The sequence below is a fragment of the Grampus griseus genome (assembly GCF_964374135.1).
Source record: "Grampus griseus genome assembly, chromosome: 2".
Lineage (NCBI taxonomy): Eukaryota > Metazoa > Chordata > Mammalia > Artiodactyla > Delphinidae > Grampus > Grampus griseus.
The window spans coordinates 68,658,514-68,671,067 of NC_139018.1; the positions used below are offsets into that span (position 1 = coordinate 68,658,514).

The window sequence follows — 12,554 nt, forward strand, 5'->3', positions numbered from 1 at the left end:
AAATTCAAATAAAATTGGTCACAAGTGCGTTTTTCCCCCAGAAATTGGAGATGAAAAATACAGCCAGTACAAACACAAAGCAAAGCTAAATAAAAGCCTAGCACCATTACCACATGGTATGTTTTCAAAATCCAACAGTGTTCCAGAACGCTAAACACTTAAGTTGGAAGTAGCACTTTGCCATGAAAAGGAACCAGCTGTAGGTCCCTCTTTCACTACATATTGTTCAAAACAAAAAATAACCCTATTGAAAATAAGCCTCGGGTAGATGAGACCCAGAAATCCAATGGTATGAGAAACAAAAGAAAGACAATTGTCATTTAAAAATTAAACTGTGTTTGTAACAGTTTATGAGCCTTGCAGATCCAGCAAGCCTGCTGAATATTAATGAATAGATTGATTTGTCAACATATTAGCACCACTGTCAGACATAACAGCATGGAGGAGATGCAAGGGGACTAGGCAGTAAAGTACTTAAAAATGCTGGACTGGGTACCATGAGATTCTATCATGATTGATAAACTATAGTGAATGATGTGGGTCACAACTTCCACTGGGTTTTAACATTTTAAACAACCTCTATTTGAAATTCTAGGATTACTTGCGTTTAATTTTTTTGAAAAAGAGTATGCTTTTTGTTCAGTAATAAGGAACTTTAAAATTATGAGCCAAAGACATACAGTGGTTTAAATGATATCTACTTAGTAGAGTGAATTTTTAAATATATGTATGTGTGTATGTGTTTAGATACATACACACACATACATATTTCAAAATCCAAATGAGTTAATATCTGAAAAGGTGTCCCACCAGTTAAGGAACCTTTGATAGCAAATAAAATATAATTAGATTTTTTTCTTAAAAAATGATAATTTGTAGAGAGAAACTGATCTGAAGAAGTTTTAGCCAGAACATTGGCATTATAAGTGCTCAAAAATTGGCTGTTTATTTGTGCTCCAAACTGAAATGTTTCCTATATATCCCAATAATAAAAATAAAATTTCACTTCTGAATGTACATCCTAGTTGAGTTGAAATGTGACATCTAAATATATGTGGAGATGTCAGGATATAGGAACAACAAATGTTAAATATTCTGTAAATTTGCTTTCTTTCACAATAACAACACAGAATAATATTTCAAAATACAGAATATTAAAAATCTTATCCTACCCGTGTACTGCTCCACAATACCAATCCACTGAGCAATTATCCAGAATACTCTTACGTTGCTACTGTAATAGAGAATGTACAATTTCATGAGGAGCCCTATTTCTTCTCAGTTTGAGCCTAGCACAATGAACAAAATGTCTCTGGGTTTTTACCCACTGGTAGAAACAAACCCAATCCTTTTTCCAAATAAAAGCTTATCTCAGAGGTTTGAAAACAGCCATCATGTCACCCCAAGCTTTCTCTTCTCCTGGGCAGTGAGTTTTTTCTTTAACCACCTGTTCACTCTGGTCCAGACACTCCCCTCTCTCTGTTCTTTTTATTTATTTATTTTGCGGTTTGCGGGCCTCTCACTGCCATGGCCTCTCCTGTGGCAGAGCACAGGCTCCGGATGCGCAGGCCCAGCGGCCACGGCTCACAGGCCCAGCCGCTACGTGGCATGTGGGATCTTCGCTGACCGGGGCACGAACCCATGCCCCCTGCATCAGCAGGCGGACTCTCGACCACTGCGCCACCAGGGAAGCCCTATGTTCTCTTTAAATCAAACCTCAAAACTGTTCTGACTCAAGGTTCAATGAGCCTGAGAGTAACGTGAATCCACCATTCCTTCATTATAAAGAACACATTTCTTTTAGCATGGCATAAAATAACACTTGATTTCTGTATAAAATGTAGACTCAAGTTGAGTTTACTGTGCATTTAGGACCCTGAATTTTTTCTTATAAATGTTGTTGATAGGCCACATTTTTCAATTCTGTACTTAGACTGGTTTGGTTTTGGGGTGGGGGGGAGCTAAATAGAGGACCCTGTTTCATTTGTCCCTGTTAAATGTTATCTTACCAGTATAGCTATATATGTATATAGTTATCTTGGAACTTATTTGTGTAATCCAACTTGTTTGCTCTTCCTGTCGGCATCCTCTGAGTAGAAGCTATCCTGAAACCTTTCTATTGTCTTCGTTCCAGAATACTGAACAAGATGGGGCCTCCTCTATGTTTATATCCATCTATTCTGGGGCCCTTTGAACAACATTAAACCAGTTTTTTCAATGTTCTCATACCCCTAGTCCTTTGCTATTCAAAATGTGGTCTAAGGTTCCACCTGGGACTCTCAGGCTCCTACCCAGACCTACCTAATCAGAATCTACAGTTTAAGATCCCTAGATTATTCATATGGGTGTAAAAATCTGAAACACACTGCTTAGCACAGCCTTTCTCAACCCTAGGAGCACATATTAGAAACACCTGAGGTGCTTCTAAAACTACCGACACCTGGAGGCCCCTAACAATTTTTCACTTGACCTTTGGCTTGAGTATCAGCATAAAAAAAAAAAAAAAAAAGAAACCCCTCCAAAGTGAAAAAAAAAAATTCACCCCAAACTTCATTAAACTAATATAAATAGATTTTAATTTAGACTTTAAATTTTGAATCAATTTGGCATCAGTTTGGGGGCTGCTGTATGCTGTGTTTAAACAATTCATGATTTCCAAGATTGTCTTTCTAGTCTTCAGGCGGAAATTAAACTGAATGTAAAGCAAAGGACTACCCAATGATAGAATAACTTTCTACAGCGGAAAGAACTGGGAAAGGAAAGACCCTGCTTGAGCCTCTAAAGGTCTTGCACTTCATTGGATTGCGGTAATTGACTCAGGAACGAGTGAGATGATGATTCCCAGCGCCCTTGTTTGCTGCCGGCAGCCTCTGGTTTCAGCCCCTGAGAGGAGCGTCCCACTTAGTGTTGCCGGGCAACAGCTTGCTGGGTTGAGAGCTGGAATGTGAAGGGTTGCAAAACGATTTTTTAAATAAACACATAACTTACCTTCAGCATGAATCAAGCCAAAGGGAGAAGTACTGAGCCTACAGGGTGACAGGCAGTGAGGCAGAATGGAAAGGGAAAAAAGCAAACAAGGAGCTCAGTAGTGACAGATGAAGACTCCATCACTAGAGTGATAGTTCTGACCTGGTTTCTAATTTGAAAATTTGTACCTCAATAATTTGCAGCTGGACGAAAGACCGTACGGAAAAAACAATTTTTTCTAAACTACCATGTCTGGACAAAACAGGTCAGCCCCAGGGTTTCACAGATAATTTCTCTTGTGTCAAATAAACATTGTAAAGTAAATGTGATCTGTATTGCAGATCCTCTCAGCATTATTCTGATTTTCTGACGAAAGTCATTGATCCTGTGATCCGTTTGTAGACGTGTGATGTCCTACCATCCAGGAGTATTTTTAGCCAAAATATACAAACTATATGCACATAATGTGGATATTAAAACATAGAGCTGAGAAAATGGATATTTAAATTTCTAATTAATGTATTCAATCTATCAAATGCTATTTAGCAAGCATTTTCCTAATACATTAAATGATGCATTTGATTTTACATATTTATGAAATTGTGCAAAAATGAATACACAATCTGTGGGACCTTAAAAGAGCTAAAATCTAGTGGGGAGAATGGGGGGACAGGCAGGTACCTAAAATGAAAGATGGGAAATGAGGGAATTTCCAGGGGTTAAGACTCGGTGCTTTCACTGCAGGGGCCCAAGTTCCATCCCTGATCGGGGAACTAAGATCCTGCAAGCCTGTCGGCCAAAAAGAGATGAAAAATGGAAGATGACTGAGAGGTGTGACCTGAGGGTCCTATTATGTCTTCACATATGTCCAGTTCCATTCTTTCTGTAGGATTTTCTCCAAGCTTTGGATGCTGTTTAGTTTAGCCATAGCTATGACACATGCAATGTCCCTTCTGCATACTAAGAACCAATTGTCCATACACATGGTATTTGCTTTGAAATGGAGAATGACTGCAATATAGTTTCCACAATTTCAAAGATGATTCCGAATTTTGACACCCTAAGAAAATAGAATCCATACAATTAACACCGATGGAACATTTCTTTTCATATTAAAACATAAAGCCCTCAGCACCTACGTATATCATTTAATTTTGTTTTTGTTCATATATACTTATGCAGAACTTCAGCTATCCCAACATCTGCTGAAAGTCCCGTTCTGGTAAAAAAAAAAAAAAAGTTTGATAAAATTTTCTCTTCGCTTTCCTGACATTTCAGTCTCTCAGCTGATGGGGCAACAAGAGAAATTGCTGTACAAGAAGTTAGGGGAAAAGTAACTTTGTTAGCCAAGAATTTGTTGTAGCAAAAAAGAAACATTAAGCGTCATAAAACAGATTTTCTTTGCTCTTATTTTAATTTATAGGAAACATTAATATGAATCCATGGCCAGAGACATTTTAGAAAACACAAAACTCTGTGCTTATGAGAGAGGGGATTCTTTAAAATAAAAATCTGAACCATACAATTGTTTAAAATTTTCTAATAAGAAAGAAAAAGGAAAGACTTCTCACATTGCCCAAATGTAGCTATTTGAGGTGCTCAGAGAGCTCAGCCTTAAGACAATTTATTAAAAATATGGAAGGAAGGGATTGAGTTTTAAGATGAATAAGAGAACAGAACTCTCAGAGTAATATTAGAAAGGCTAACTCTCAGAGTAAATGGGCAAGTAGAATCAGAAAATAATCCTACCACTCTCTGAAAAAGTTGCCATCATATTTACTGCAAAGAGAAGGAGGAACTAACCACTGCCTATTTTGCTCCTGTTTTCTTTGGGGGTGGAGAAGCGGCTCTTCAAATTGAGAGAATAAGGGAAGGAGGGTGTGAAACAAATAATATAACTCAGAGAATGGAGGATTTTCCTGCACAGCTTTGGCCCTAGGTACAACGACAGCTGTTTTAAATTACATCTGCTTATTGCCCCAAACTGGAGAATCCAGCACTGTGTAGCAATAAACCTTGACCTCATGAAAGGCAGGTATTGGGATATGTACTTTTTGCTATATTTATGGAAGGAAGTATGGGTACCAGGAATTTGCGGCAATCTCTGCTTCCCCAAATATCTCTTTATCCTGGGGCTCCAGATCTTCCTGGTGCTCCGGGGAACCTGGAGTTTCTGTATCCTTCTAGTTTCTGCCTTGGGTGCTAGTATCCTGTTCTGCTGACATGCCAGCATGTCACCTTTCCTTCTGACTTCCCATTCTGCTGCAGTCCCCTTCCTTACTTTCCTATTTCCCACAGCCAGACCACCGTCCCTTTCTCCTTTGCTTTGTTTTTGAAAGAAGTTCACAGAATGGCCCAGTTTCATATCTGTCTTTCCCATTGTCTCTCCTTCTCCGCCCCCAGCCACCCTGCAGTTTCAAAGACAAACCCTGTCAGATTCCCTCTAGGTCAGAATTCTGAGCCTTGATTTGAGTTTTGGAACTGGAGTTGAGATCCCGTTTGGAATTTTTTCCTGATTGTTGACTCTCTGGGGACTGCTGTAGCTACTCCAGTTTTACTAGTCTTTTTGCTCCTTTGCTATTGGCTTCCTTCCTCCCTTAACTTGGATCCTTTACATTTGAGGGTTACCCATAGCAGTCTCAGCTGGGAGCTAGTACCCAGGGGGGAAATAGTGGTATCACAAGAGTACACTCAATGGCAGCTATAAACTATGACTGATGTTCAGAACAGGACTTACTGCATATTGAAGAGGCTAACAGAGGTGCTCCTAGAGCCATTGTGGGTAATTAGTAAATCATGGATAAAATGAGAGAGATACCAGAATACTTAAGACAGGCCAGGGTTTTCTGAATTTCTAAAAGGGGGAAAGAATGGATTCTGTAATCATTCAAGAAGAAGCTTAATATTTGTCCTTGTCAAAATCCTAGAATGAATGATTAAATGAATAGTTTGCAGATATTTAGAAACAAATCCTGGTACTGAGAAGGAAATGACTAAAAACCAATACTAGTCAATATTAGTTTACTTAGAATCTATTACTCCAGAATAATTGCATTCTTTTTCAATAAGATACCTACTGCCAGATAGGTAGAATGAGTAATACCAAGGACTTATGTTTCTTAACTATAATAAAACATTAGAAAAAAATCTCCCACAGTAGCCTTTGGAGAAGATGATAACATATGGATTGAATGGGATACTCCTAGGATGAAACATTGCTCATTTATGAGTGTGTTCAAAGAATAATTAATAGGCATGGCAGTTGGACATGTAATCTATTGGAGAGTCATCAAGTCCTATGTTTAAGCCTTATCCTGAAAAAAGTTTCCTAGTAATTTGATTAATACATAGCAGATAGGCTTACTCAGTTGGGAAGTGGTGGAAAGCTAGAGGATTAGTCCCTTCGATAGGAGAGATCACATCACATTCAGAATAGTCTTTGCTGAAATGTTGAGCTAAGGTCACAAAGATAGATAGATAGATAGATAGATAGATAGATAGATAGATCCAGGCACTTATGTACCTAAAAGTATGGTGGAAACATGACTAAGAAGAATTTAATGTTCATTATTGGAAATTTTCTAAATTTAATTAGTTTTTGAGATTATTATCGGTTAATAATAATGAGTTAATGGTATGATGTGGCTACTGCATGCCACAGTATTTAACAGCATGGGCTTTGGAGCCAGTTACCCTGGGTTTCAACCTCAACTGTTACCTGGGAACTGTCTGACTTCGACCAAGTTATATGACCTTTTGAAGTTTCAGTTTTTCCTTTTATATAAAATAGAGATTAAAATAGTAACTACTGGAGCTTCCCTGGTGGCGCAGTGGTTGAGAGTCCGCCTGCCGATGGAGGGGACGCGGGCTCGTGCCCTGGTCCGGGAAGATTTCACATGCCACGGAGCGGCTGGCCCCGTGAGCCGTGGCCGCTGAGCCTGCGCGTCCGGGGCCTGTGCTCTGTGGCGGGAGAGGCCCACGAACCGCAAAAAAAAAAAAAAAAAAAAAGTAACTACTTTCATATGTTTGTTAGGAGTACCTAAGAATATGAATGTGAAATTTTTTTAAAAAAGCAAAACCTTCCATCCTAGGCTATATGAATAATATCACAATTAAGGTGTCAGTTAATTGTGAGGAAAATTCTGGTCCATTGTGAACAGGGACATTGAAAAAGAGCTAGTGAACATAAAAAGCTGTCATATAGAATAGTCAAGTTCTCCATTGCATCTACAACATAAATAGGATTAATGTGGGTAAGTTATAAAAAGACAACTTTGGGCACAACATAGGAGAAAAGAATTCTTGTCACTGGTATCCTGCAGCACCGTTGAGATGTGAAATAGATTGGACTACTACAGTTAGTCACTAGGACCCTAGCTAGTTATATTTAGGGAGCGCTAAAGAAAACATTTTTTTCTTTGAGTAGGATAGTAATTAAAGGTAAAAGATTTTAAATGGTGCATTTTTTTTTGTGGTACGTGGGCCTCTCACTGCTGTGGCCTCTTCCATTGCTGAGTAAATGGTGCATTTTGTCATGTTATATGTGTGTGTGTGTGTGTGCGCGTGTGTGTTTGCGCACACACGTGTGCATATTTTGCCTTTGCAATTAGATTGGGAGCTTTTCAGGGCTTTATCATTACCTTTTTTATTCCCAATGTCATTGCCAACAGTAATTCCTTAAGGAATATTTGGTGAATGAACAGATAAATGAATGATACGTATATGCGATATATACATGGTCAATAAAAAGAATATTGTAAAAAAAAAAAAAACAACAGTAGAATCTCTTTTTATAAGTGAGCTTAGTGAAAGGCATTTTGGATGGTATATTTAATGCTGGGTTGTATGAGCCTTGATTAATGAAAAGGATGTTTTAGGAGTTCCAGAAACAGTGACCAGTAGAATGGAACTCTCAAACACTATGATGAACCTATTTTCTCAGTAACACCGGGTTCCCAATATTTAACTACAGTGTCCAACATTTAATAGTTAATTATTTCTGTTTTCTGCTATCAAGAGCCATGAAATATATTTATAAATACACAGATACACCCACCCCCCCACACACACTCCTGCTAATTCTCGCCTTAGGTCCTAAACTATTTTTTCTCGGAGGTACTTGTCATTGGCTTGCTGTGCTTATTCAGGTCAGCTGTGTACTGTGGCTGTAGTGAGACTTGTGATTATATGCTTCATTCAGCAGAGCAATTTTTTCATCTTCACATATTCCATTCCCTTCAGACACATGTAGTTTCTCCCCTGGCTATACTTCCTTCCCCATTAGGCAGTGTGATTCACTGTTGGGGCCCATTTGGGCACAAACCAGACTTTTTGTCGAGTTGCTGTACTCCTACCTTCCTAATTATAGAATTCAAAGCAGAAGGAGTGAATTAATAACATGTCTTTATTCCCTGCAGTGTATGAGGAAGCATAATGCTGTGGCATGCTTACGGTAGCACATGCATTCTCCCGTCTCCCCTTATTCTCCATTTTTGCTGTGTGACTTCACAGCAGCAAGAATGGAAGGTGCACTTTACACACCAGTGAGTAAATCATGTGAATGGATGTTTTAAAGCCCGTGCCCAATACACAGTTCACTGAGAGAACTATACTTTCAAAAGCCCTCTGAGAACACATGCTTGGAATTTGAAATTGTACTAAATACTGTGTTTCCTAAGGTATCCTAGCGAAGGCAAGGGTGTAGGGGCATAGACAGCATTTAAATATGTGCTATTACATTTACTTTCTCCAATCAAGCAATTCTTAGATGTTTGATTCTACAGTCCTTCCATGCAGGCAAATACTTGGAATATTAGTATCAAAGTGATACAAGTCTAGATTACCAAAAGCCTGTAAAAATCGTTTCTCTTTGCCTGATAACGAGAAGGATTCTGATTCATTCTGAGGGAATAAAGTGATCTTTGTTCCAGGTGGCCTCAGGACTCCTGTGACACTGTATTTTCAGATCCACACAGACTGATGTAGACCAAACAATGGAGTCAAAGCCCCCTCATTCAGGACTTGATGGTTGAGGAAGTTGGGGAGTTAATTTGCATCTTTATCAGATACCTGTTAAAGGTTTTTGATAGAAAGATCCATCTCTCAAGAATCTTAATGACCAGGGTTGATTAAGGGAGGGAATGGACTCTTTGGTGGAATGTGAATGCTTTCATTAGTTTGGCAGATTTCACTAAGTTCTTTTTGGGAAGAAAATGCTAACAGGAAAGAAAGAAATGGGAAGTCATTACAAGAATGAATGGGAAGCATGAGGTAATGAATTGAATAAATAGTGAACAATTAAGGGTATAGGCTGAAAATAATAGTTTTCAGAAAGGTGAGTGAGAACTCTGTTACATGGTACTCTGGGTAAGATGATTTGTAGACTAGATAACTAGAAGAATCGCTTTTTTCCCTAAATTACATTCTGTTGAAGTCCCAGTCAGAGGCAGAGTATGAGGCTGGATGGTTTGTGATTCTAACCTCTTAGAAGAATTCTTGTTAGACAAGTTGATTACCTGTCTTCCCTATGAAAGCAATGAAGGCCGATATAATTCCAATTCATGGGTTTTTTTGTTTGTTTGTTTTGTTTTTTGTTTGCAGTACGCGGGCCTCTCACCACAGCGGCCTCTCCCGTTGTGGAGCACAGGCCCCGGACGCACAGGCCCAGAGGCCATGGCTCACGGGCCCAGCCGCCCCGCGGCACGCGGGATCCTCCCGAACCAGGGCACGAACCCGAGTCCCCTGCATCGGCAGGCGGACTCTCAACCACTGCGCCACCAGGGAAGCCCCATGGGTTATTTTTAAAAGTAAAGAGAAAGAGACAAAAGTGTTTCACCACTGGGCCATTGGTTTTTAGGCTCTAAATTTATCATGAGTCATGGCCCATGGTTATGCTTTATTTTCTTCCTTTTAAATGTAGTGTCCAGATGTCTGTCACTTAATTCAAGACTACGGAGCCCATTATGTGTATTCAAACTTTAAACACATTTTGTAACAAAATTAGTAAATGCTTTCTCTTGAATATTAGTTTTATCCTGCCATTAGTGCAACACATATTTAAATGATGTATATTTGAACAAAACTCCTACTTCAGAAAAATGTATTAGAAACTAGACTAAGAGAAATTCACATCATACTCACAAAGGACTCATACTCCTTCCTCTACAATTATTTCCAATTCATTTTTTTGCATCTAAAATTAAATTAAGGCCAAGGTTTTAGAATTCTCAAGGGGAATTTTCTTCAGGTTCTAGTGTCTATTATCACTGTGTTGCATTTAACTGTGTGAAATAGCAGATGTGGAATAAACTATAAATGAATTATGCATATGTTCCAGATATGTCATCTATTTTTACCAATAAAAATTTTTTTCAGCCATTGATCTTATCAATAACTTGCTGCAAGTAAAAATGAGAAAGCGCTATAGCGTGGATAAGACCTTGAGTCACCCTTGGTTACAGGTAAAAATCAATCACTGGCTCTTTTCTCAGTTGAATAAGCTTCTAAATATTTAAGATTCTGATACTATATATAAAAATCTTTTGTCATTTTTTAAAGTATAATTATAATACCAGTTTGTTTGCCAAAATGCATGCCACTTCATAGGATTTAATAACAATTTAGTATTTCTAAACCTCTTTCTCTACCAGGAAGGTTGGATAAGGGAGAAACACACCATACCACACACAGACACACACACCAAAAACAAAAGACAAAAAAAGAAGGGTCATAATGAAACTCCAAGGACCAGATTTCAAAGGCATGTGTATGTGTAATCCTGATAAATATCCAAGTAGACGCCCACCTGGTTATGCACTGTACTTGTTTGGAAGCTGTATATTTAAATCCAAGGCAATACTTGTAAAAGAAATGCATGGTAGATATAAAGCATATGCATGTGTTTGTTCTCTCTTAAATATTTTATTTTCACACTGAACTTAGAAGTTTAGAAAAACGATCCTCTGCAATACTGAAGGATTCTTTGTAGGCATTAAATTCCAAAGGAATACCAACATTCTGCTTTGTTTGACTGCAAATATTAATTGCCCACCTTCTGATGCCTGATATCCTATAAACAGTATGCATTTGCAAAGTTTAGGTAAATAGGATGGCTTTGGTGCTGATGCTGTCACCTCAGGGTGCCTGATGAAAGACATAGCACGGTGGGAGTGGAAGAAAAAAGGGTAACATATATGTTGTGGGAGCTGACAACAATGAAAGAGTGTTTTAATGAGTTTTAATCATATCTATGGTAATATTTTGCAATTTCTCCCTCAGGATTATCAGACCTGGTTAGATTTACGAGAGCTGGAATGCAAAATCGGGGAACGCTACATCACCCATGAGAGTGATGACTCAAGGTGGGAGCAGTACGCAGGCGAGCAGGGGCTGAAGTACCCCACACACCTGATCGATCCAAGCACTGGCCACAGTGACAGTCCTGAGACCGAAGAAACAGAGATGAAAGCCCTCAGTGAGCGTGTCAGCATCCTCTGAGTTCCATCCCCTATAATCTGTCAAAACACTGTGGAATTAATAAATACATACGGTCAGGTTTAACATTTGCCTTGCAGAACTGCCATTATTTTCTGTCAGATGAGAACAAAGCTGTTAAACTGTTAGCACTGTTGATGTATCTGAGTTGCCAAGACAGATCAACAGAAGCATTTGTATTTTGTGTGACCAACTGTGTTGTATTAACCAAAGTTCGCTGAAACACTAAACTTGTTATTGTGAATGATTCATGTTATATTTAATGCATTAAACCTGTCTCCACTGTGCCTTTGCAAATCGGTGTTTTTCTTACTGGAGCCTCAATTTGGTAAGAGTCTACAGAACCTGTCCATGAAGTGGTTCTGTTCTGTGTGTCCCATTGGTGTTGTCACTATAAGCAAACTCTTGAAGAGTAGATTATTACTGGTGTTCTATGAACAACTCCAAAACTCATGTGGAAAAAACGAATGATGGGGACTGGGGGCTCGGGGGGATGGATATGCAATCCTAAGACACAAATGCATGAAAGAGTTTTACTGTATAGTTTCAAATCCTTTGCCTGCCTGGTGTGCCTCAGTATATTTAAACTCAAGTAAATGGGCCTAGGTGCACCTACTACTTTTTAAGCCTAAATGCCTTAGAAATGTAACTGCCATGTATAGAACAGGTTTATTTTCCCCTTTCTTACAATACCCTGCTGTACTATGGAAAATCAGCAGCTAAGCAACCTTTTGCCTATGTGTATTTTTCAACAATAACAAATAAATATTCTTGGCAAAATATGTGTCCATCCGACTGAATTATTTTCATTTGTGATCCATGCTAATGTTCTCTGGCCAAGTAAGAGCAGGGGTATCTGCTCAAAAAGACCAGAGAAAGTCTCAGGGCCTAGAACTTAGCTTTGTCTAGTCTGCAGCCACAAAAGTATGTTTCCAAGTATACTGAAACCTTTCTATCTTGCATGTCATCTAGTTTCCAGTAGAAAGGAGAAGAATGACCAAAGCCAAACAGAATACTTGGAGACATAAGAATATTACAAACAGCAATCTCAATGTAGCCTCCTGATTTATTAGAATAATGACTCTAATAATTTC

General features: G+C 38.7%; 1 protein-coding gene across 1 annotated transcript in view; it reads left to right on the forward strand.

Annotated features, from left to right (window-relative positions):
* Positions 1–12,121, forward strand: part of LOC309818967 (serine/threonine-protein kinase D1) — an 83,503-nt gene extending 71,382 nt beyond the window's left edge. The window contains exons 15-16 of the mRNA XM_082649005.1: positions 10,342–10,427; positions 11,245–12,121. Coding sequence (XP_082505131.1) covers positions 10,342–10,427; positions 11,245–11,463 — 305 coding nt within the window. The 3' untranslated portion in view covers positions 11,464–12,121. The remainder of the gene's footprint in view (positions 1–10,341; positions 10,428–11,244) is intronic.
* The last annotated feature ends 433 nt before the right edge of the window (positions 12,122–12,554 follow it).